This window comes from Loxodonta africana, chromosome 21 (assembly GCF_030014295.1).
Source record: "Loxodonta africana isolate mLoxAfr1 chromosome 21, mLoxAfr1.hap2, whole genome shotgun sequence".
NCBI classification, from domain to species: Eukaryota; Metazoa; Chordata; class Mammalia; order Proboscidea; family Elephantidae; genus Loxodonta; species Loxodonta africana.
The window spans coordinates 67,224,423-67,249,333 of record NC_087362.1 but is presented as its reverse complement, the minus strand read 5'-3'; the positions used below and the strand labels follow the sequence as shown (position 1 = coordinate 67,249,333).

At 57.0% G+C, this 24,911-nt stretch overlaps 1 protein-coding gene across 12 annotated transcripts in view; it reads left to right on the top strand.

The window, feature by feature from the left end:
- Window positions 1–24,911, top strand: part of ADCY7 (adenylate cyclase 7) — a 40,196-nt gene that overhangs the window by 8,014 nt on the left and 7,271 nt on the right. For 9 of the 12 annotated variants that reach the window (XM_064274066.1, XM_064274063.1, XM_023555614.2 and 6 more), the window contains 15 exons: window positions 4,337–4,760; window positions 6,725–6,928; window positions 8,136–8,297; window positions 9,027–9,176; window positions 9,748–9,896; window positions 11,518–11,629; window positions 15,133–15,260; window positions 16,630–16,788; window positions 16,913–17,045; window positions 20,928–21,119; window positions 21,503–21,537; window positions 22,050–22,133; window positions 22,263–22,377; window positions 23,458–23,555; window positions 24,487–24,571. In XM_064274066.1, coding sequence (XP_064130136.1) covers window positions 4,590–4,760; window positions 6,725–6,928; window positions 8,136–8,297; window positions 9,027–9,176; window positions 9,748–9,896; window positions 11,518–11,629; window positions 15,133–15,260; window positions 16,630–16,788; window positions 16,913–17,045; window positions 20,928–21,119; window positions 21,503–21,537; window positions 22,050–22,133; window positions 22,263–22,377; window positions 23,458–23,555; window positions 24,487–24,571 — 1,977 coding nt within the window. In that variant the 5' untranslated portion in view covers window positions 4,337–4,589. The remainder of the gene's footprint in view (window positions 1–4,336; window positions 4,761–6,724; window positions 6,929–8,135; window positions 8,298–9,026; window positions 9,177–9,747; window positions 9,897–11,517; window positions 11,630–15,132; window positions 15,261–16,629; window positions 16,789–16,912; window positions 17,046–20,927; window positions 21,120–21,502; window positions 21,538–22,049; window positions 22,134–22,262; window positions 22,378–23,457; window positions 23,556–24,486; window positions 24,572–24,911) is intronic. The other 3 variants (XM_064274067.1, XM_064274069.1, XM_064274068.1) reach the window with 2 other exon arrangements.

The following is a 24,911-nucleotide window of genomic DNA, read 5'->3' as shown; positions in this document are numbered from 1 at the left end:
GATGGGCCAGGTGCTGCCCATTGTCCACCCGCTCTGCCTGCTGTTGCCCAGGAAGCGGCCTAATTAGATTCCTGAGATGAGTGTTTACCAGGCCTGGGTCTCCACAGGCCCTCGGAAACCTCTCAACAGCTTCCTCTCTTTCCCTGCCTGCCTCTGCAGGATCCATGTGCCTGGAAAGGCAGGTCGGGCGCCTGGGGGATGGACGGTGGCATGTGGGGTAACGTGTGTGTGTACACACTTGGGCTTCTCTGAGCTCTGCCTGTTTGGGCTGCCTGGCCAGCTTTGCCCAGAGGATGGAGCAGCTGCTGGTAGCCCCCTCAGGCTCCTGGTGTTTGGCATTTCTCCCTGGCACTCAGTGCACCAGCATCTTGCATCAGACCAGAGGGACAGGCACTGTTATTCATGGCATCTGGTTCAGTCCCCCGGGAGCTGTGGCTGGAAGGGGCTCAGTGGGGCAGCCTCTTCTCTGTTCAGAGTGACAGCGAGGCCCGGCTGAGGATCACTAGTTTGGGAGCCAGGCTATTGAATCCCAGTCCTTCCAGCAACCAGCCTCACCTGTGTGATTGTAGACAAGCCACTTCACCTCTCTGGATCTCAGTTGCATATCCTGTCTAATGGTCCTAATAGCATGGCCCTGGCGGCGTTACGGAGATGGTGCGGGTTGTATGTGCGGGTGTCTGGCTCAGGCTGCTCCCCAGGAGCTGCTGCTGTGATCACTGAAAAGAGCTGCTTTAAGGAGCTTCCCAGGACAGGGAGCTTGTCTTGTTTTGTGAACCCCGCAGCATAGGGCTGGTCACATATGGTGGTTGTTGGTTGCCATTGAGTTGATTCTGACTGCTGGTGACCCCATGTACAAGAGAATGCACATTGCTCCATCCTGTGCCATCTTCACAACTCTCCGTATGCTTGAGTCCGTTGTTGCAGCCACTGTGTCTTTTGACTGCCTTCCTATATCAGACAATATTCTGTTGTGATTCATAAGGTTTTCATTGGCTAATTTTCAGAAGTAGATTGTCAGGCCTTTCTTATCTTAGTCTGGAAGCCGTGTTGAAACCTGTCCACTGTGGGTGACCCTGCTGGTATTTGAAATACCAGTGGCATAGCTTGCAGCATCATAGCAACACACAAGCCACCACAATACAACGAACTGACAGGTGGGTGATGGCATATATGGTTATGCTCAGTAAATGCCTCTCGTTTCTCTGGTTAGGTTAGATTTAGAAGTTGCAAACTAGTGGGCTGTACCATTCAAAAAAATTTAAATTATCTGCCAATGTTTGAAAGTCAGGGCATTTCATGTAGAAATCAGATTTGTAGTTTGTCTAAGCTCTTTGGACACTCTGGTAGCCCTGGTGCCAACCCCACAGAGCTGCCCATGGTTAAACAGGTTCCAAGCGTGTGGACCCCTGCCCTAGCCTGGCGGGTGGAGAGAAGCCAGAACCCTGGCAAAGGCCCCTCCTTCCACCCTGAAATGCATGGTTTTTCCATTTTGTTTTGGGGGCTGTAGCAAGGGAACGGGGTGCCCCCGGGACCTCACCGTAGCCCACATTCACTAGGTGGCTTTACTTGGGCTCAGAGACCCTGAGCATCCTTGGGCTCCCGTCCCTTTTCTGGATCCTTTGTAGCTTCTGCCAGCGGCAGTTAGTGCCCCTGGGGACTGCTCAGCCCCCACGGCTTACAGCCTCGCTGCCCTCTGCCCCTGCATTCTCTTGCTTGTCCTGATTCCAGTCCCTGAGGCAGTCCTGGAGGGTGTCAGGTGTCAAGGCTTCTGGTCCAGGGCCGTTCCCTTAGCACACGGTTCCTCCTGGGAGCACGGCAGCCTCCCGCAAGCCCCAGTGCTGTGTCTAAGGATTGCACATTTTTTGTATAACTTTCTTATGGAGCTACTTCCGAGCCCCAGGGAGAGAGAGCCAGCCTGGCATACAGGAGGTATAGTGGGCCGGCATGCAGTAGGTGGTGATTAGCAAGTCTTCTTGGAATAAACAAATGAGCAAATGAGTGAATGGTGCTGGGGAAACAGGGAGCCCAACCAGGCTGAGCGTCGAAAGCCTGGGGCTGCTCCCAACTTTGTCACAAGGCGGGGCAAGGTCTCAGGTCCACCATGTTTCCTCTCCGAAGCTCAGGTTCCTCTTATGTGAAGTGGGGTTTGCAAACTTCTTAAACTTTTGTCAGTGAGCTTTTTAAGAAAAATGCAGTCTTACATGGAAGCATGACATAAAATAGATGCAAGGAGGATGCTCAGGCTGCAGTGGGTGTGGGCGCCTGAGCCTACCCCCCTTGGCCTCCCCATCCCATCTGGGCCCCAAGCATCTCCCCAAATCTCAGGGCTTCCAATATCACAGTTTCTGGACCTGGAGGCGTAAGACCAAAAAGCAACAGTAATTGAGTGAGTGTGATATTTGCACTTGGGCCAGCGGAACAGAACATTCTAGAAACAGACTCCATGTTAACAGTGGTCTGATGTATGACAGAGGTGGGGCAACAGAAGGATGGTCTCTGCTGGGATAATTAGATATCCATATGGAAAAAAGAAAGGAAGTTTGATCCCTCACTCACCACACATAGAAGTTAACCGAGGTGGATCAGAGGTATAAATGTGAAAGTGAAACAGCTAGACATCTACAGCGGTGCTGTCTGGTAGAGCTTTCTGCGATGAGAGAAATATTCTGCCTCTGTGTGTCCAGCCCAGATGCCACTGGCTAGCATGGCTCTTGAGCCCTTGAAATGTGACTAGTGCAGCTGAGACACTAAATTTTTTTTTCATTTTGTTTTTTTAAATTTTTATTGTGCTTTAAGTGAAAGTTTACAAATCAAGTCAGACTCTCATACAAAAATTTATAAACACCTTGCTATATACTCCTAGTTGCTCTCCCCCTGAGACAGCACATCCCTTCCCTCCACTCTATTTTCGTGTCCATTCAGCTAGCTTCTGACCCCCTCTACCCTCTCATCTCCCTTTCAGACAGGAGATGGCAATATAGTCTCGTGTGCCTACTTGATCCAAGAAGCTCACTCTTCACCAGTATCACTGTCTGTCCCATAGTCCGGTCCAATCCCTGTCAGAAGAGTTGGCTTTGGGAATGGTTCCTGTCTTGGGCTAACAGAAGATCTGGGGACCATGACCTCCGGGGTCCTTCTAGTCTCAGTCAGATCATTAAGTCTGGTCTTTTTACTAGAATTTGGGGTCTGCATCCCACTGCTTTCCTGCTCACTCAGGAGTTCTCTGTTGTGTTCCCTATCAGGGCAGTCATCGGTTGTAACCGGGTACCATGTAGTTCTTCTGGTCTCAGGCTGATGTAGTCTCTGGTTCATGTGGCCCTTTCTGTCTCTTGGGCTCATAATTACCTTGTGTCTTTGGTGTTCTTCATTTTCCTTTGATCCAGGTAGGTTGGGACCGATTGATGCATCTTAGATGGCTGCTTGCTAGTGTTTAAGACCCCAGACGTCATTCTCCAAAGTGGGATGCAGAATGTTTTAATAAATCTTATTATGGCAATTGACTTAGATGTCCACTGAAACCATGGTCCCCAAACCCCCGCCCCTGCTATGCTGGCCTTCAAAGCGTTCAGTTTATTCAGGAAACTTCTTTGCTTTTGGTTTAGTCCAGTTGTGCTGACCTCTCCTGTATTGTGTGTTGTCTTTCCCTTCACCTATAATAGTTCTTATCTGCTATCTAATTGAGACACTGAATTTTTAACTTTATTTTTAATAATTTTAAATAACCACATATGGTTAGTGGCTACTGTATTAGAAAGGGCCATTCTAGAAGAAAACACAGAGGGCTAGCTTTGTGACCTCGGAGTGGGCAAGGCTATAAACAGGACGTGATTCTCGGCCAATGCACCTCAAGCTCTGGAGGTGAGGTGGCAGGCTGGAGATGTCTGCTGGCTCATGGGATCGCAGCGGCTGGCGAATCCAAAATCGGCTGGCCAGAGACTGACTTCTGCAGGCTTACCCGCCAGGAAGCTGTCAGCGGAGTATCGAGTGTTGGCTATGATGCTGAACAAGTTTCAGTGGAGCTTCCAGACTAAGATAGACTAGGAAGAAAGGCCTGGTGATCTGCTTCCAAAAGTCAGCCAGTGAAATCCCTGTGGATCACAACGATGCGCTCCACAGTTGGATCGGGGATGGTGCAGGACTGGGCAGTGTTCCGTTCCATGGCGCGTGGGGTTCTTACGAGTCTGGGGCTGATTCCGTAACAGCTAACAACAAAAGTTAAGTTAGGATTAAATTGATAAATTGGACCCCGTAGCCCTGTTCTCCCTTCCCCTGATGCTACCCTGTCGTGGCTTAGCCTGTTGAGGTAAAATACTGGGTCTCCCTTGTGTCTCTGCAGATCTGAGGACCCCATGTGTCTGATCAGCCTGGCCTGGATGCAAACCAAGATTATGGCATTGTGGTGAGAAGCCCTGGTGGCTGGAGCGGCAGGCACTGTGGAGCCCTTGGTGCTGCAGACCCTGGGGGCTGCTCCCCAGCCCAACCTGTCAGGCTTGGAGAGGCCCGAGGCCTAGGCCCACAGGGGAGGGTGTCGGCAGACAGATGCCCCCTAGGCCGTGGGGTCTCCCGAGTGGGCGTGAGAAGGGTAGAGGATGCCAGCCAAGGGGCGCTATTTCCTCAACGAGGGTGAGGAGGGCCCAGACCAGGATGCGCTGTATGAGAGGTATAGCCTCACCAGCCAGCGCGGGCCGCTGCTGCTCACATTCCTGCTGGTGGCTATCGCGGCCTGCACTGCCCTCATCGTCATCGAGTTCATCAACTGGGTGAGTAAGGGTGCCGGGCGGGCAGCGGGGGCTGGGCAGGGGCCTACTTTGGGGCTCCAATCTCAGCTCTGACACTTCGTACTTGTGAGGGCTTGGGCAAGTCCTTATCCTCTCTAAGCCTCAGTTTCCTCACCTGAAAAATATTATAGAGGATATTTAGGCTGGTGGAAGGCTGGATTTTTATTTTAATTTTGAAGTCTGAGGTGGCTTTAGATATTACATTACTTTGGTCAGATAAGTTACCCTCACTTTTCCTCACAATGAAATTAGGTTTTATTGAAGACCTAGGTTAGGGTTGGCCTGTGAATGCCTGCTCCCCATTGCTGCACTATGGCAGACATCATTAATCAATCCCAGCACTTGTTCTGAGCACAGCTATCCAGGCAACCACCACCACCATCAGCTCTGACCTAGACTGGCCTTGCTACAGCCACTAGCTACCGGTGGCTACCGAGCACTTGAGATGTGGCTACTATGACTGAGGAACTGAATTTTAAAATTTTATTTTTAATGAATGTAAATTTAAATAGCAAAACAGTGGCATGTGACTTGTGGCTACTGTATCAGACAGCAGAGTTCTAGAAGAAGACACAGGAGACTGTAGGATATTTTGAGAAAGGTGATATTTGTGTAGTAGCTGGTATACTGTAGGCGCTCTATCAGTGCTGCCAGTTTCTAAACCAGTTGCCATTGAGTTGATTCTGACTCATGGCAACCCCGTGTGTGTCAGAGTAGAGTTGTGCCCCATAGGGTTTTCAACAGCTAATTTTTTTAGAATTAGAAAGCCAGGGCTTTCTTCCAAGGCACCTCTGGGTGGACTTGAACCTCCAACCTTTTGGTTAGCAGCTGAGCATGTTACCATTTACACCACTTGAAGACTCAAAAAACTAGTTGCTGTCAAAGTGATTGTGACCCATGGCGGCCCTGTGTGTGTCAGAGTAGAACTGTGCTCTATAGGGTTTTCAGCGGCTGATTGTTCAGAATTAGGTGGCCAGACCTTTTTTCTGCGATGCCTCTGGATGGACTCAAACCACCAACCTTTTGGTTAGCAGCCAAGTGCATTAATGCCTGCACCACCAGGGACACCTGTGTCTGTGTGGCTGTAAACTGCATGACATTCGTTTCATCTCTCAACAAATAGCTACTGAGTATCTACTGTGTGCCAGGCCCCCAGATCAGGCTCTGCCCTCATGCAGCTGCTTGAGGAAACAGAAACTTCAGCATCCAGGATGTGCTGGGTGCTGCCCCCAACCTGTCACACCCCTGTACCTTTGCTCAAGCTCCTCCCTGTCTGGGATGCCTTTTCTCGTCATTCTCTCACAAACCGCAGTTCGTTCTTTGAGACAGGCATAATATCCCCTCCTCCAGGCAGTTTTCCAGGGCTTCTCTGCCTGTGGATAAGCCCTTCCCTGTGCTCCTGTAGCCTTGTCAGACCTGTCACCTGTAGGTATGCATAGAGCACCATGGGAACCCAGAGGCAGGAGGGGACTGGCTTTGCCTGAAGTGGGGAGGGCGGGTGGGGAGAGCTAGTGTCATAGTGCTGGGCCATGAAGGAGGCTTACCTGTTATTGTATATACTCTGTAGGACAGAGTAGAACTGCCCCACAGTGTTTCCAAGGCTGTAATCTTTACAAAAGCAGACTGCCACATCTTTCTCCCACAGAGAGGCTGATGGGTTCGAACCGCTGACCTTTCTGTTAGCAGCCAAGCACTTAACCACTGCACTACTAGGGTGCCTTGAAGGAGGCTTAGGTTCCCGTGCAGGAGACTAGTAAGGTGGTGGCTAAGGCCGACGCTGAGCCCAAACAAAGGCCCGGAGGCCAGAAAGAACCTGGTTTTGTCAGGGGCACGACTTCTGCCACGTGGAGGGTGCCCTGCAGTGGCACTGGCCAGGGCAGCTCTCTGGCAGGAGTGATGCCCGCTGGGGAAGCTGAGGCATTCCTGTGTCTTTGTGCCCCGCCCAGGACCCCTCCAAACTCAAGACTCTCCTGGGGACGGCGGTCGTGGTGCTTGTCGTGTTTGTTGCCCTCTACCTGCTGGTGTATGTCGACTGCCTTGTGCGGCGGGGGCTCAGGGCCCTGGCGCTGCTCACCTGGGCCTGCCTCATGACGCTGGGTTACGTGCTGCTGTACGACTCACGGATGAAGGGGGCCTGCTCCTGGGAGCAGGTAACGGGGTGGGGCCCTGAGTGTCCCCTGGCCCTCTGTCTCGGGGCTGAGTGCACCAGGGCAGCTCCTGCTCTCGCTGGGTATCAGGTCCCCTCTGGAGAAGGGGCCTGCTTTGGGTGTGCTGGGCAGGGCTCTGCCCATTCCTCATTGCCATGGTTTGAGACTTAGGACAGGGCCGGGCTGATTCTGTCCACAGTGATCTGCCCTGATGGCTATGGTGTTTCTGGGTGGACCTTCATTTGGTTGGAAATGACAGAACCCCAACTCAGCCAAAAAGTCACGAATTGGCACACGTACCAGGGAAGGCCGAGGGACTCCAACTACATGGCCAGACCTGTTCTCTCGGCCCTGCTTTCCTCTGGTGTTTGATTCCCATGCATGCTGTCCCCAGGTGCGGGCGGAGATGGCAGTAAGCAGCCCCAGGCTGCCTGCCCACCGGCTTAGTCACCCCCGCTGAAAGAGAGAGCCTTCACCCAACCAGCAACAGGCCCCAGCTTGAGTCTCACGGGCCTGGCCTGGTCAAGGGCCCTGCCTGGACACTGTTGGCGAGGGGTGGTCCACTCTACCCGGTGTGCCTGGGCCATGTGACCTGCTCCTTCTCTGGGGTGGAGTCAGGCTCATTTAAACCATGCAGACTGACAGCTTAGAGGGAGAGGCCCTATTCCCAGGGGGCGGGGGCAAAGCAGGCAGAGTAGCGCCTGGCTGGCCAGCTCCCAGTGTGGCCGGGTGGGTGGGACTGCACTGCCAGAGGGGCAGGTGAGCACCCCACCCTGCAATCTTCTCTGTAATTACCGTCCTGCCAGGAGGGCCGCCTGGCGTGGGCATCAGTGGGGCTCCCTGGTTACGAGGGGCATGGAGCCTCCCTCCTGGGAGGCTCAACCTTGGCTGCAGAACCAAACCGGCGCAAAGGAAACAATGGATAATGCCGGCTGGGCCAGACCCAGAAGCACACTTTGACTTTTTCTTGATCCACTGCGTTTCCATCGCTGGTGCTGGCTGGGTCTCACCCTGAGGGGGTGGGGGAGGGCTGAGGACAGAGGGCACTGGTGGGCAGGGCTCAGCATTCAGGTTTCTGGGGGCCGTCCCCACAGGACCCCGCTCTCAGCTCAGTGTTGGGGCTGTGTCCCAGGCTGTGGACAGCTTGGCCAGGTGTCCCCCTGCATAGAGGGCCGGCAGCAGGCTGAACCTGACAGTGGCCTGTCCCCAGGTGCCCTTCTTCCTGTTTGTCATCTTCGTGGTGTACACGCTGCTGCCCTTCAGCATGTGGGGGGCCGTCGCAGTGGGGGTCGTCTCCACTGTCTCCCACCTCCTCGTGCTCGGCATCCTCCTGGGGGCCCACAAGATGCCTAGTGACCACATAGTGCTGAAGGTGAGGGGCAGGGCAGGGGACTCTGGGCCAGGGGATGTGGTTTGAAGCTGAGGGCGCCAAGCCTCCGTGGGGTGAGTTGGGCCCCGAAGGCCTCCGAGAAGGATTTGGAGGCAGGTCACAGCACCCCAAGGTCAGGTTCCCCGAATCTGCTGCTGGAGTAGCTGGCCACCTCCACCTTCTTTGCTGGCTGGGGCCCCCAGAAGCCCAGCCCTTGCCTGAGTCCTGACCCTGATCCTGCTTCCCAGGTCAGGTGCCCCGCTGTGAGGTGAGGTCCCCGGGGTTTCACCCCTCCTGACAGGGCTGGGGTGCTCCCTGGGGCTTGCATTCTGTGAGTTATGTTAAATGCGATGAGCCTTTTGTTAGTAACTGGTGGTAACTCTTGGTCTTCCCCTGACGGGCCTGGGTGCCCATTCTGGCCCTGGGTGCTACTTCAGGCCCTGGGCCCTCTGAGGTGGGTGCCACTTCTGCCTCTCCGGTCTCTGGTGTCCCAGCCCTTCTGGGCCAGGAAGTGCCTGGTGGATTCAGAGAAGGGGCCTGCATGCCAGTCCTGTGGCTCTGGTGCCTCATGAGAAGGCAGCCCCTGCCAGGCGTCTTCCCTGCTTGCCCCATGAAGGGGTGCCAGCCCGAGTGGGCTGGGGGTCAGGAGCCTGGATGCCCACCAAGGGGGCTGGTGTGAGATGGGGTGGGGCATGGCCAGGCTGAGTGCTGAGCCCCACCCACCCACTCCAGCTGCTGGCCAATGCCATCATCTTCTTGTGCGGGAACCTGACTGGCGCCTTCCACAAGCACCGGATGCAGGATGCCTCCAGAGACCTGTTCACCTACACTGTGAAGTGCATCCAGGTCCGGAGCAAGCTGCGCATCGAGAAGCGGCAGCAGGTGGGCCCCTCCCCTGGAGCCACTGCCTGGACCCTCTTGGTCCCCCCATGGTCCTGCCCCCCTGAGCCCCTGTCCCTCTTCTTACGTCCCCCTGCCCTTCAGTCCCACACCCCATTCCCTACCCTCTTCCCCTTACCTCCACCTCCCCAACCCCGCAGCCTTCCATTCCCCACGACCTCCCCTCCCCCCGTGTTCTTCTGTCCCCCACCTCCACATTTCCACATATCACTCTGTCTCCCCACCCCCATGCCCCCACCCCCTACTCACACATCTGTCCCCTCTCTCCCTCCTGCCCTGGTCCTATCCCTTCCCATCCCCCTCCGTCTCCCCCTCCTGTGCTTCCTGTTCCCCCCACTCCTCTCCACCCTCTTCCTTTCTCTGTGGGACAGTCAGACCCTGTGGATCAGCCATGGGCACCGGTTGCATTGCTAGACACCCAGGGGATCCCACTCCAGGGGGCTCCTGGCGATATGGCAGGGAGCTGGTGGCAAGACATAGGCCAGCAGAGATGGCAGCGTTGTGGGTAGAGAGAATAGGGGCCTGATGCCCCCCTCACGTCCCGCCTGCCCAGGAGAACCTGCTGCTCTCGGTGCTGCCAGCCCACATCTCCATGGGCATGAAGCTGGCCATCATTGAGCGCCTCAAGGAGCACAGGGACCGCCGCTACATGCCCGACAACAACTTCCACAGCCTGTATGTCAAGCGGCACCAGAACGTCAGGTGCGTCCATGACCCCCTGCTCTGGCAGGCAGCCACGCCCATGACCCCTCCCCTCTCCCCAGTCCTGGCAGGCAGCCTCATCCGTGGCCCTCTGCCCTGGCAGGTGGCCTCCCTGATGTGTCTGGAGGCTATGACCCTAGCCCACCTAGGGATTGGGGGGTGGGCAGAGACACTGCTCACTATGGCTTCCCCCAGGCCCTTCCTGGGCCTCAGTTTCCTGTTTGTTTCCTGAGGAGGTAGGATTAGATGAGGGCTCTTACATCAGTGTGCTCAGATTGGGTTGGGGAGATCCAAGAGCCCCCAGAAATTGTAAAGCTATGTGAGCAAGCATGACTGCCAGGAGGAAAGGGGTCTCTAGCTCTCAGATGAGTCTCAAAGGGGCACCAGTAAAAACCCATTACTGTTGACTCTGACTCATGGCGACCTCGTGTGTCACAGTAAAACTGCCGCAGAGGGTTTTTAGTGACTGAGTTTTCAGATGTAGATCTCCAGGACTTTTTTTCTGAGGCACGTCTGGGTGGACTCAAACCTCCAACTTTTCCGTTGGCAGCTGAGTCTGTTAACGAATGACACCACCCAGGGACTTCTCATGTATCAGGCACAGAAAAGATTCTTAGCCTCAGCAAGCCTCTCGGCCAGCGCTGCCCTCGCGTCACTTTAATCTCTTTCAGTAACCAGCTTCTGTCCAGTCAGCTCCAACTCATGACCACCCCATGTGTGTCAGAGTAGAGCTGTGCTCCGTAGGGTTTTCAATAGCTGATTTTTTAGAAGTAGATTGCCAGGCCTTTCTTCCAAGCTGCCTCTAGGTGGACACTAACCTCCAATGTTTCAGTTAGCAGTTGGGTACATTAAATGTTTGCACTACCTAGTGACTCTCCAGAGGGGCACAGGCCCTCAAAAAGGAGATGAAGGCCCCCCAGTCCTGATACCTGGTTCCGGCTGATTTGAAGGGCTGCAGATTCTTTGTTAAGTGTGGCCGTGGGTGCTGTGAGCCTGGTGGCTCAGTGTTCTACCCGAGCGCTGGCCTCGCTGCCTTCTGTCTGGGCTCTGGGCAGTCCAGGAATTCACGGCCTTTGGAGCTGGGAGAGCTGCCACAGATCGCAGCAGGTTGCTCGACCTTCCGGAGCCTGCTTGCTCATCTGTAGAAGGGGAACCCTACAAGGGGTGTGTGAGGACCAGATGTGTGTAAAGTGCTGGGATGCAGAGCTGGCTTGAGGGCGTGTGGAGCTGCATCTTACAGGGGGGTGGTTCTGAAGTCTGTGCCGAAAGCGAAAACGCAGGTCTAGGAAATGGAGAAAAGAATTTCTGTGGGCCAGAACTCTCTGCCTGTAAGAGCGCCTTTCAATTGTCTGCTGTGGCTGAGGGCCTGATGGGGCGGGGTCTCTAAAGGGCCCCTGCAGTCTCTGGGGTTTGCGCCATTTTGCTTTAACCTTAAACCTCTGGAACTTTGATTCAGCTCCATGGCCGGGAGCTTCCATCCCTTCACTGTGGAAGCTGACGAGGCTGGGGCTAGTTGGGGCCCCAGTGGTGAGGGAGCCCTTGCCTCAGGGTTGGCGGGTACTCCCCAGATTGCCCATCTTCCAAGGATCTGCTCTGACCTTCTTTGCCCCCCACCCCTCAGCATCCTCTACGCAGACATTGTGGGCTTCACGCAGCTGGCCAGTGACTGCTCCCCCAAGGAGCTGGTGGTGATGCTTAACGAGCTCTTTGGAAAGTTCGACCAGATTGCCAAGGTGAGTCCGCTGGCCAGTGCTGCCCCTTGTGGCTGCCACGCGGCCCCTGGAAGGCCGCACCTTTCCCTCTGCTGACCGTAAAGTCAGGATCGCCTCTCACTACATCCATGGGGGCTGGGGAGTGCCCAGCACTGTGCAGGGATCCAGACAGGGAAGCCTCTGCTGAATTCTAGCATTCAGTCAGCAAACGCTTCCCAGTGTCTGCTGTGTGCCAGCCTGAGATAGAGAGGAAGGTAGAGCCTGGCAAGGCAACCAGAGCCCTCCCCAGGAATGCGAGGTTGGTGGGGAGACTAATGGTGCCCACTGGGGAATGCACGGGGGCTGTGGAGGCTCAGAGGAAGCCTGGGAAGGCTGCCTGGAGGAGGAGACAGCTCATCCGCACTATGCAAGGCCAGAGCCTCGGCCTCTCCTGGGAGCCTGGGGGGACCACGGAAGGCCAGGCTGCGCACAGGTCAAACGTGTGCACGTTGAAGTTCGAGAAAGCCAAAAAGAGACACAAAGGATCCAGAAGAAAGGGAACAGTGGTTGGGCAGGGGGAACAGTATGTGTAAAAGCCCAGAGTAGAGAGAAATGAACAAGGCTCAGTGTAAGTGGGACACAGAGCGAGGGGACAGGGTGGCCAGGGCCAGATGTGCAGGGGCTTGAGGGCTGAGGTGAGGAGTGGGATTTGACTTAAGGACACTGGGGAGCAAGAAAGGTTCCAAGCAGGGGAGGGGTACTGGGCAGGGAGGGCTCCAGGGTGCAGCCAACTGGGAGGGTTGGGAGAGCAGCCAGGGCTTGGCTGAGGTCTCACTCAACTGTCGTCGTGAACAACACCCAGCCAGGGAGTGTGTGCACATGTGCAAGTGTGTGGATGTTCATGCATGTGTGTGAGCGTGTGCACGTGTGCACATGTGGCTGGAAGGAATATTCAGGTATTCATTAATTCACCCAGTGGTCCTGAGACCTGCTGAGTCCCTGGCCCCGAGGTAGTGTGGGCTGTTGGGCCAGCCCTCAAGTTGCTCATGGTGTACATGCTTTGTGCTTTGAAGAGGGGTGCCGGGGCTGAAGGAACGTGGGGAAAACCTAGCCTGGCATGAGGTGGTCAAGATAGGCTTCTTGGAAGAGGTGGCAGCCAAGTAGAGACTGAAGCATAGATCTGAGGAGTGCCCCCCTGCCTTGGTTGCACAATTCGAGTCATGTGGGAAGCTCAAGTAGAATACCACCCCCATCAGCGTTTTTAAAGAGCCCCCAGGTGATTCTGTGCGTGGAGGGCCAGTGGTCTAGAGCTTGATGAGAGGTAGGTTCTGGTCCCACTGGAGAGCTTTTCATGGTCAGAGCTCCTCAATCCTAGGAGGGGCTGCTGCATCAGGGGGTGGGCTCCCCATCACTGGGAGTAACCAAATCTCCGTTAGCCAGAGTAGAGAGAAAGCTTCATGTCCACGGAGTGCACGTGGCTCAGTGTGAATGGACAGAGAGTGAGAGGGGCATGAGGTGGCTGGGGCCTTTGCCAGGAATATGTGGGGAAGTGTCCCACCCTGAGCACCGGAGGCTTAGTGTCCCAGTGGTCCTGTCTAGCTGAGAGCCATGTTTTAGGAGCTCTGACTTCACCGGGACCAGCAGGTGGGGCCCTGCCAAAAGCCCCAGGGCCTCCCCCTTCCCATAGGCCCAGGAGGACAGGTCCCAGTGTGCAGATGCAAGAGTCCAGCCTCTTCTCCCACTAGCAGTCAGATTCCGGAACTGTAATCTCCCCTGAAAGCCAGGGCCTGCTCTCTGAGGGTCCCCATTGCGTCTGGACTCAGGGACCCCCCAGCTTCCCCAGTTTGTAACTGTCAGACACAGTGGACCTGTCAACTGTGTTGGGGAGCGACCTGGGGAATGTGGCCTCGGCGCCAGGCTCCCACCGGTCTGCCAATCCCTCAAAGGTAACATCAGCTGGGGCTGGTCCAGAGGACAGCCCCCTGCGCCGGCCTAAACGGGAATAAGGGCAGGTGGAGCCTGTGCCCAGATGTCTGGGCCTCTCCCAGCTTCCTGCTGCTTTCTAGGAGATCCCTGTCCTTGTGCCCTTCTGGCCACTTAGCCCAGACTGTGCCAGAACGGCCTACTGGGAAACACCCAGCACATGCTCAGGTGGGGTGATTGGAGGAGGGCGTAGTAAGGGCGCTGTTCACGAAGGTGTGCCCGGGCACAGGGAACCTCCAGGGAGGGTCAGTGCTGTGCTGGGTCAGTGGCAGCCCGATGGCCATGGGGGAGCAGGTGCTAGACCTGGAGATGAGGGTGCCTCCGTTCTAGGGACCAGGCAGCTTTTAGGGACCCTGCGGGAGGGAGCTGGGCTTCAGCGTACCAGCCCCTTCACCTCTCTCCCTCTGGTCCCCCTTGGCTGAACCTTCTGGAAGCCACAGGGTAAGACCGTCTGTCGACGCGCCCACGAGGGTCAGCCGGAGTGGGAATGGGTTGGAGGGCAAAGATAGATGTCTGGCATGTAGCTCCCTCTTCAGAGTTCCTGAAACCCACCCACAAGGCCTTGGTATGTGTGGCCTTTGCCCAGTCCCCATGGCCATGGCACAACTTCAGATGCACCTTGGATGCGCCCCCTCCTGTTCCCCCTTGCTTCTGTGGGCGTGTCTCCACGGCAGCCTTGTTCTGCGTGACCCCAGCCTCACCCCTCTCAGCTCCTTTCTCCCCGTGCTCATCTTTCCTGTCTGCTCTCCTTCCACCCCCAAGCTCTGCTCGTTTTGCATGCCTAGCCTCATAGCCAGCTCTTAGGGGGTACCTTGGCACCTGATGGCCCTGCCCTTGGGTCTCACCTCTGCCCCAAGGTAGAGGGTATTTTGCCAAGGTGCCTTGACTTATTTGCTACCTTTCTGTCCTCATGTCTCCCCACTTGCCCCACTCTAGCCACACGTGCTGCCTTTCTCAAACAGCACTCCAGCCTCAGGGCCTTTGCACATGCTGCTGCTTCTGCCTGGGGTGCTCTTCCTGCAGATAGTGGTGTGGCTCATTCCCTTGGTTACTTTGGATTTTTTCCTCAGATGTCACCGTCTTCCAGAGGCCTTCTCTGGCCTCCTGGGAACGTCCCTCTCATGCCTCATTTTTCTCCTTAGCACTTAACACCGTAGGGTGTGCTATAGATTTATCTTGCTTAGTGTCCAACGCTCCCGCCAGCACGCGAGCTCCATGGTGGCAGGGACTTTTGTCTGTTCACTGCTGTGTCCCGAGGCTAAGCACTCAGTAGGTGCTCAAACATTGCATGGACAAATGAAACAAAGGCAGCGGCTCTCTGAGAGGCATTTGGGTGGCTGCCCTCAGGGACACTTGGTTTCACCCCTGAAGCTTGGTTAGGGGGTTCCTCCTGGTGACCCACCCTGTCCCCAGGCCCAGCAGAAGCTCCTCATGGTTGATACCCTATGAGGCAGCTCCTCGCTGGGAAAGAGTCTGGCTCACCCTGCTGGCAGGGAGGGCCATGTGCGTGACCCCCTGGCCCCCCAGCCCCTCACTGACCTGGCTCCTTCATGATTCCACAGGCCAACGAGTGCATGCGGATCAAGATCCTGGGTGACTGCTATTACTGCGTGTCGGGCCTGCCTGTGTCCCTGCCCACTCATGCCCGGAACTGCGTGAAGATGGGGCTGGACATGTGTGAGGCCATCAAGTGGGTACCAGGGCAAACCTGGGGTGGTGGGTACTGTCCCCATGGTGGACCCGTTCTGCATCACCTCCATTTGACAGATGAGGAAACTGAGGCTCAGGGGGGCGAAGTGTTTTGCCTGGAGCCTGCAACAAGCCGGAGGGCCCAAACCTGGCCTGCTTGCATCCTCCATCTGTGCCCACCTGTGCCAGGGCTCCAGGTCCCAGAAAAGAGTCTTAAGCTCAGAGCTGGGTAGTGTGACAATGGGACCGCTGAGCTCCATTTCCACCCAGGACCGAGTCTTAGCAACAGCAGGAGGGCTTCAGGGCAGACAGCAGGAGGAACTTTCAGACCCGGGCTCAGTCCAAGGCTCCATCTGCTCCCTGCTCCCCCTCTGAAGTGGACTTGGGAGACTGGCCCTTGGGGCTGCAGGGAGACGACCTTCTGTTTCCTGGGGCTCCTGACCACTGATAATCCTGCGAGGCTTTCCGTGGCCCCTTGCTGTGGTGGCAAAGCTGGTGGTAGAGAGCCAGGCAGGCTCGGCCAAGCTGACCGGTGTTTGGGCCAGGTGCGCTACTGGTCCAGGTGTGGGCCCAGCGCCATCTTCAGCTCTGCCTCCGGCCGTCTTCCCAGAAGTGGCTGGTGCTGCCAGGAAAACCCTGGACAGGTTGCTGAGTGGTCCCCTGTCCTAGCCTGGCTCTGCATCCCAGAAGGTGTCTGCCCTCTCTGGGTCTCTTTCTTCCCCTCTAGATTGTGGAGGGTATACCGAACCCCCTTGAGCCCCCTCTGATTTTGTCCCTGGCAGACTCTGTCCCAGCCCTGTTTGTGGACATGTGGTACAGGCAGCTCCCCGCCCCTCTTCCACTTGTCAAAGGGACTCAGGTGCTGCTTATGTTTGGGGGTGCCTTGGGCCCTGGTAAAGCTCTTGCCTGGTGATCCTGGTGTGGAGCGGTGCTCTAGGGCTGGTGGTTCCCAGGGCTCCCATTTTCCAGAAATGGGGTATCAGAGGCCCCCAGGGCTGGCTCATGCTCTTGTCTTTTCAGGGGTTAGGGTGGTGCCTAGCCCCTTTGTAGACCCCAGCAGTCTCTCCAAGTCCAGGCCGCTGCCAGGCAGGCAAATGGCAGGGCCAGTGCTCGAGGCCCATCACCCTGAGCCTTCCTAGTCAGGGACAGGCGGCCTTCCTCCTCTTGCCTACCCAGCCTTGGAGCTCAGGGGCTGGCCACGTCCCTTGCTCCCTCCCAGGGCCGGGGTGCTCAGCCCTTCCCGAGGAGGTATCCCCCTCAGCGTGGGAACATTCTCTCCGGAGAGCTGGGCCTGCCGTGCTCTGCCCCTGCCACGTTACCCGCTCCTGCCCGGCGTTTAGGGCGTGGGGTGACCTGGCTGCTCTGCCCAGGCAGGTGCGGGAGGCCACGGGTGTGGACATCAACATGCGCGTGGGCATCCACTCCGGGAACGTGCTGTGCGGTGTCATCGGGCTGCTCAAGTGGCAGTATGACGTATGGTCCCACGACGTGTCCCTGGCCAACAGGATGGAGGCATCTGGAGTCCCCGGGTGAGGCTTGGGGGGCAGTCAGAGGCTGCGGGGCAGGGGGTGCTCAATGGGTGACCTGCAGTGGGGCCGTGGCTGGGGGTCTGGTGGCGGTCCCGGGGCTCTGCCTGACTTGGCTGTCCCCCAGCCGGGTGCACATCACGGAGGCGACGCTGAACCACCTGGACAAGGCGTACGAAGTGGAGGATGGGCACGGGCAGCAGAGGGACCCCTACCTGAAGGAGATGAATATCCGCACCTACCTGGTCATCGACCCCCGGGTACGTAGGTGATGGGGCGGGGCTGGCCGAGGAGGCCCTGGGGGCAGGGCTGTCCTGGGCACTGGGGTCTGGACCTCTGGGGGAGACCCCCATGAAGGCAGTGTCTTGTCTCCAAGGCTGTGGAAGGGTTGGGGGAGAAGCCTGCTGGGGCAGGAGTGAACTCCCTGCCGCTGGGTATATTCTAGGCACCAAGTAACAACTTTCTGGTCTCCAAGTGCTTCTCTCTGAAGCGGGGTTGACAGCCGTGCCCAGCGCCGGGGGGCGAGGGGTGAGAGAACTAATCCAGGGGAGTGCTCACCCGTGCTGCCGCGTCATAAGCTCTCTGTAAATACCTGTCACTGTTAGTTTATTTTCCACAAGGTTGTCACTAATCTCCCAGATTTCCAAGACACATTTTCAAAACACACTTTGGATAAGAACCAGAAAAGGAGGGAATGGCTGGGGGCCACTGGGCAGGAACCTGTGGGCACCCTGGGGTGTGACAGTGGTACCAGCTGCCTTCCCCCTTCCTTCAAGACTGCTCCCCTGTGCCCAAGTCAGGGGGCCAGGTGGGCTCAGGCTGGTGGGTCCTGCCCTCACCCTGCTCATCCCCCATTCCCCCCCGCCCCCAGGCCATTCTTTTCCTCCCAGGGAGGGAGGGAGCCCAGTGTCTGGCAGCCACTTAGTGAATCATCCTTTGGTGCGCAATCAGGAATGTTGGTGGCTGGCGGCAGGATCTTTCCAGCTTCCTCTCGCTGCTTGCCCGAGCCTCAGGGGCAGCAAGCGCCAGCCTGGGAGGGCCTCACGGGACCTCTGCTTGCCCTTCTCTGCCCCCAGCCCCGTCCTCCTGCAGGTTCATCCCTAGGGGTCAGGTCTCTCCCGTGCCAGTGTCCTGTCTAATGCTGAGTCGTCACCCAGGAAAGCCGTTTTTGGTACCTCGGTCCTGCTCAGACTCCACTGTTCTTAGAGTAAAACCCAAATGCCTGACCCTGTACTCCCCTCTTCCCATCTCCGCTCCTCTCATCCCCCCTTCTCTCCCCAGTGCAGTTGCCCCAGCGCCCCCCTCTCCCTGGCCTCCACCACCAGGCTCTTTTCTGCCTCTAAGCCTTCCCCAAGGCCGGCCCCTCTGCCTAGAGCCCTCTTTCCTCTGTCCTGACGTTTTTGTTTGTTCTTTTTACTTGTTTGTTGTCAATGGGAGCCTCATGCTGCAGGCTGGAGGGCCCCTCTTCCTCGCCAGGCTGCACCCCCCGCCCCCACCATGCTGACAACAGTGCCAGCGGGGAGTCAGGGGCTCAGCTCATTTGTGAATGAACGAAGCAGAACCCTTAACCCAAAAGTCAGTGGGAGGCGTGGTGGTAAAACCCACTCCCAGCAGGGCTGTTAGCAAATGAAAATATAGAACACCCAGTTAACACCCAGTTTCAGGCAAATGAGAAATTCTCGTCTTAAGTGTGTCTCATTCTGTATTTAACTGGGCATCCTGTATTTTATCTGGCAATCCTGCCCCTCCCCTTGTGTAATTGTTTATTCTCTAGCAGGTAATTCATTCCCATAGTTGAAAATCCAAAAGGTAAAGAAGGCACGTAATAAAAACATTTCCCTCCGACCCTTGTCCCCCAGCCAGCACTGTAATTGGTGGCTGCCATTGAGCTGGCGACCCCGTGCACGATGGGACCGAGCTCTGCCCCGTCCTGTGCCATCCCCGTGATCAGTTGTCATTGGACATTGTGATCCCTCAGGTTTTCATGGGCTGATCTTTGGAAGTAGCTCACCAAGCCTTTCCTCCTAGTCCATCTTAGTCTGGAAACTCGGCTGAAATCTGTTCAGCATCATAGCAGCACACCAGCGTCCACTGACAGATGGGTGGTGGCTGTGCATGAGGGGCACTGGCTGGGCATGGCACCCAAGTCTCCCTCATGGAAGGCGAGAAGTCTACCGCTGAACCAGAAATGCCCCCATCCAAACACCACGTTGTTATTAGCTGCTGTCTAGGCCATTCCATGGGGACCTCAGGTGTGCAGAGGAGAACTGTGCTCCAGAGGGTTTTCAAGGCTGTGACCTTGTGGAAGCAGATTACCAGGCCTGTCTTCTGAGGTGCCTCTGAGTGGGTTCAAACCGCCAACCTTTCAGCTCGTGACTGAGTGCTTAGTGCCACCCAGGGACTGCTACCAACCAGCATATCTCTCCCTAAAGGGGCCAGTGTTGTGAGGTTCTTGTGATTCCTTCCGCGGAGATCTTTGTGCACACACGAGGAAATAGCCTCATTTCCCTTCCTTGTTAAGCCAGGGGTGGCTGGCCACTTCTGCGGTTCGTACCTCACTTTCTTCTTTGTTCCAGAAGCATCTCACCGCCTCCTGTCAGTGGACACTGCGGTTATTTCCCAACTCTGGTTCCTTTGCCCTCTGACTCACGCATTTCTAGAAGTCTGAGGGCCCGTGGGGGTAACTGTCCAGAGGTGTCTGGCTGGCTCAAGGTGGGACAACTGTTGTATGGAGGGCGGCTGCCAGGTGCCCTCCGTGCGGCTCACGCCTGTCACGTGCCCACTCTGAACAGGACCCAGTGGCTCTTATTTGGAACACGTTTACCTCCTGGGAGCTGGGTATCTGGCTTCTCTGCCCTAACAGAGCAGTGCCAGTGACTGTGAATTTGAGCTCTGTGCTGTGTGGTGCAGCGGTTGAGAGCTCGGCTGCTAAGCAAAAGGTCGGCAGTTCGAGTCTATCAGTTGCTCCTTGGAAACCCTGTGGGGCAGTTCTACTCTGTCGTATAGGGTTGCCATGAGTCGGAATTGACTCAACAGCAGTGGGTTTGTGTTTTTGGTTTATGTGCTTTGGAAGCGGAATTGCCAACAGCAGAGGGGAGAGAGATTACAGGTTCTTACCTACTACTCCCATGTCCCCACTAGGCTGCCTGTGGCAGGGCTGTTCCCAGGACCCCGGGGACTGACTCCACGCTGTTTCCTTTGGCTAGGGAGACAGGCTCAGCTAAGGGTTAAAAACGTTTTCATCCCAAAAGGAGAAGTTTCCAGGAAAGCTGCTGCTTGTGGCTTAGCGAGTGCTGTGGCTGTAGGTGCTTGTCCACGTGGGTGCTTGGGGAGCCCCAAGGAGACAGGGAATGTTTGGGGGGCAAAGAGGAGCTTGCCAACCGCAAGGTGGCCCAAGTTTGTCTCTGGTAGCCTCAGGGCCCGTTGTCGTCCCCGCCCCCCCCAGGCCTGCCAGCTGCTGTCCGGCTAGTAAAGGCCCAGCGTGCTGTTCTTAGGGGGTTTGGGCTCTGTGACACTCATGGGAGTGGCAGAGCTGGGCCTGCAGGTCTTCCCCGGGTGTGCACTTTGGCCCCCGTGTCCCTAGCCGTGGCAGGTGGGTGTGGGCCAGCCAATGGCCCTAATGGGTCCATGCCGTGGTTTGGTGGCCTCATGAATGGAACCCCCTGGAAGGCTGCCAGGGGTGGGGCTGGTGGCTGGCCAGGATTCTCCTCCTGGGTGCTACCCAGGGGGAGGAGAGGACTTGGGTGATGTGCCGGCCACATGTGGAGGGGGGCGTGGCATGCCTGTGGCTTTCCTGGGCGCTCTCTCCTCCCCAGGATCGAGTCTGGTTCTGAGGTGCCTTCAAGAGGCAAGAGGGATCTGAATCCGATTGGTCCAAGTGGGCCGTGCACGGCTGTGTGTCCCTTCTTGGGGCAGGGACAGGCACTGAGCAGAGGCTCCCAGCAGCGCAGCTGAAGATGCACCGGGTCTCGGTGTCACCCAAAGGGCAGCCCCTCAAGGGGACCTGGGATGCCCTGTGCCTTTTTCCCTTTCTGCTTGATTGCTGCTCCCAGAGGTGTTGTGCTTTGGGAGGGCAGGATGGGGTGGTGGCCCCTTCCTGCAGTGGAGGGAGTGAGACAGGCTGAGTCTGTGTCCACCCACAGAGCCAGCAGCCACCTCCGCCCTGCCAGCACCTCCCCAGGCCCAAGGGGGACGCAGCTCTGAAGATGCGGGCGTCAGTGCGGATGACCCGCTACCTGGAGTCCTGGGGTGCCGCGCGGCCCTTCGCGCACCTCAACCATCGCGAGAGCGTGAGCGTCAGTGAGACCCCTGACCCCAACAGCCGGAGGCCCAGGGTAAGCTCCCCCGCCCCCTTGCTGAGATCTGGGGAGCAGGTGGCGGGGGTGGGGGTGGTGCAGGGGGGAGGGGCAGGAGAACTTGTGCTCTTGGCATCCTTTTGAGCCTCACTTTCTCCACCTGTGAAATGGTCGCAGTTGCTGCCCAGCCTCCCCCCAGGGCTGCTGGAAAGTGAGGCATTTGGAGAATATTTTAGAATGCCAGGACCATCCTCCTGGCTCCCTGGACAGAGTCCAGATTGAGTTCAGGATGCCTGCAGCTTGGGCAAGCCCGACACTCTGGCCATGTATCCGAGTGTGCCTGGGATGACACACCCAGTCAGGCTGCAGGCTTCGGGCCCAGCTTTCTGGGGAGTAAGGTCTTCTCCTACCTCCCCTTCCAGGCCATTCCTTTGCGGCGCCACCGGACCCCAGACAAGTACGTGTGCTGCCCCCTCCTCTGCCAAGTCTGCCCTGCCTTCCTGGCCAAATCCTGCCCTGTCACCTCCTCCAGGCGGGCTGCTCTGGCCAGCCTCTGCCAGGACGCAGCTCCACTGGGGCCAGCCTGGTACCTCTGGCGAGTTGGCTGTGGCCTGGGCCAGAGCATTTGTAGGAGCCAGAGCTCCCTGGCCCGTGGCTCTTCTGCGTGGTCTTGAGCACTGATTGAGCACCTGTTGTGTACCCACCCTGTGGGTGGAGTAGAAGAGGGCCCGGGGCAGGGGGGCCTGCCCTCCGCGCCCTCCCAGACCACTGGCCAGTGGGGTGGGACTGGGCCTGCTTGCTACCTGTCCTATCTGGGCTTTACCGGGAACCCCCTTCAGCTGTCCTGTGTGAGGCTCTGTGGCCTCCACAGGCCCTTGGGCCCCACTCGAGTGGTCCCCTCCCCCACACCTGTCTTTGGGTGGTGGACGTGGGGTCCTGGGGTGATACAGGCGGGGGATCTGATTCCAGAAGTGCGTCTCTCAAGGGGCGGTCGGAGGATGACTCCTACAACGATGAGATGTGGTCGGCCATCGAGGGGCTCACTTCCACAAGGTGAAGCTCCTAGCCACACCCCCCAAGTGGGGTCCTTAATATGCCAAGCCCAGCACCTGCTGGCAGGTGTGGCCCAGCTCCAGCTGTGGCCCCAGGTAGCTCATCCCCTTCCCTTGATGCTCCACCCAGGTGTGGCCCCCCTCACTCCTGTGCTGCCGCCCCCAGGTTCTGCTGCTCCAGGTCAGATGACTTCCACACCTGCACCTGGGTGTCCATCTTCCAGGAGAAGGGCCTTGAGCGAGAGGTGAGGACCCTGGGGAAGCCCCCGCCCCAGAGGAGTGGGGGTGTACGCTGTGGGACAGCCAACACCCAACACTCCCCACAGCTCCTTAAAGGAAGGGGTGGGGTTCTCTGCAGCTGTCGGGGGTCGGTACACCTCCAACTTAGATTCTCTTCTTGTGGCCCCTTCCTCTCCTGAGGCCCCCCCACCCCCTGTTGGTAAGTCACCATGAGGGGTCTGGAGGTTTTTGCTCTCATCAAATGCCAGAACATCAGCTGGTCAAGGCCGTGAATGGCTTAGGCCATCTGCACTGGCCCTGTAGTTGGAAAAAAAGACAAAACCTGAAATGTGGTATCCAGGTTGGAAGGGACCTGATTGGATGGCAGGGTTTTGTATCATCGATGACCATTCATCTATTCAGCTGGGTCTGGCAGCGTCCTAGGCACACGTATTATGTAATCTAACCCTCACAACAACTGGGTTAAGTGGGTGCTGGTACCCCCGTTTCTCAGACAGGAAGCTACTTGTGGATCTGAGGGTGTAAACGCCTGGCCTAGAGCAGACTCCATCTTTACCTCAGGTGTGCCCATCCATGGGGCCGTAGCAGGCCTGCAGCGCTCTAGTGCTGGGGCCTGGCTCCCTCCTGCTAGCCTGGGGCATGGTAGTCACGTCTCCAGCATCTGAGGGCTGGGCCTTGCCCTTGCTGGGGCTCCCTGGGGAGGAGCTTGGGATCTGGAAGCAGGTGTGTTGTATGCTGTTGAGCTGATTCTGACTTATAGCGACCCTATAGGACAGAGCAGAACTGGCTCATAGGGTTTCCAAGGAGCAGCTGGTGGATTCAAACTGCCCACCTTTTGGTTAGTAGCCAAGCTCTTAACCACTGCGCCACCAGTGTTCCAAATACAAAAAAGGGACTGCAAAATGGAAAGAATGAAAGTTACTGAATGTAATGCCATCACTTAGAACCCCAGGAGCGTGTGAGGTTATTTTTAAGGGGATTGACTTGCGATGGGACGGGGCCTGGGAAGGAGGCAGAGCAAGTGGCCCTGCAGGTGGGGTCCACACTGCCTGGTGGGCGCCTCTCATCCCCTCTGTTGATCCCAGTACCGCCTGGCACCCATCCCCCGGGCCCGCCACTACTTCGCCTGTGCCGGCCTCGTCTTCCTCTGCATCCTGCTCATCCATGTCCTGCTGATGCCCAGGTCAGTCGGGGTGGGGAGGACGATCTAGGCCGCAGGGTGGGTGACCTTAGCCGAGCGCATCATCAGGCCGGAAGGGACAGCTGTTGGGATTCAGTAACTGTAGCTCCTTGGGATCCTAGAAACTGGACCAGGGGTGGTAACTCCAGCACCTGGAATTACCAACTTATATTTGTTTGTTTTAATTGAATGTGCTTGCTCTGTTGAGTCGCAGGCCTCACCATTCCCTAATGTCTCTTGCCTTCCGAAGTCTCCTGTTTTCTGCCTGGGTCCTGCAGGCATTTTAGTTTGGGACCCTGGCCTTAGGTCCTTGGAGTCTAGAATTGTAGAGTCCTCAAATTACAGCTACCGTCACCTCCCTCTTACGTGTGGGCAAGTTGAGGCTCAGAGGGGTTAATAACTTACCCAGTGTGGCACAGTGAATACCTCAGGAGTCACTTAGATCCATAGTTGTGGCTGAAAGGCCCTGTTGGTGGGGGCCAGGGCTGAGAGTGAGGTCAGAGGGCAGGGAGAGTAATGCCAGCTACTTGGAGATTTCTGGAATTGCCACTGAGCCGAGGGATGGAGCAGCGTTGTGATTTAGAATGTGCTTAATAAAGACAAAGTAAGGAACACTTTCACATGGCACCTACCACGTCAGACAGAGGTGTGAAGGCTACATGGCCATTACTCATTTCTTACATACTTAGCCCTAAAAGGGGGATATGATGCAGCCGTGGTCTGTGTGTTTTGGCCGGGCGTCACATATTACTGGTGGGGTAGTTGGACCCTAGTTTTCAAGGCCCCCCTTTTCTGTCTAGAATGGCAGTTGGGGGAGGGGCAGAAGGTGCTCGTGAGCCGGAGAGCCGGGGTGGCTGAAGGGGTGGGCAGCCTTCCTGTGGCTCAGTCGCAGGCAGCGGGCCCCCCAAGACTTGGTATTTTTCTTTCGCTCCAGGATGGCGGCTCTGGGTGTGTCCTTTGGGCTGGTGGCCTGTGTGCTGGGGCTAGTGCTGGGCCTGTCCTTTGCTGATCAGTTCTTGGTGAGTGGAGAGGCTGTAGGGTGGAAGGCTGATGGGCTCAGAGGTCCTGGCCCACCAGGTGGGCAGGGCTGTGGTGGTGTGAGCTCCCTGTCCCCATGGCCCCCTCCTCCCTGCCTTGGCGCTCTTCTACCTCTGCTCTGGCCAGGGGGGCTGGGTGCCTTGTCCTGGCTCCTCCTGCCTCGAGGACAATTTGCTGAGTGTTCTGGAAGCTTCTACTGAGAGGTCTCCTTCCCGTGCCTGCCAGAGTCCGAGTGGCTGTCTGTGGCTCCTGGGGGTGGGGACATCTTTTCTGTCTGCACGTTTCCTGAGTGCTTACTCTGTGCCAAGCATGGAGGGCATG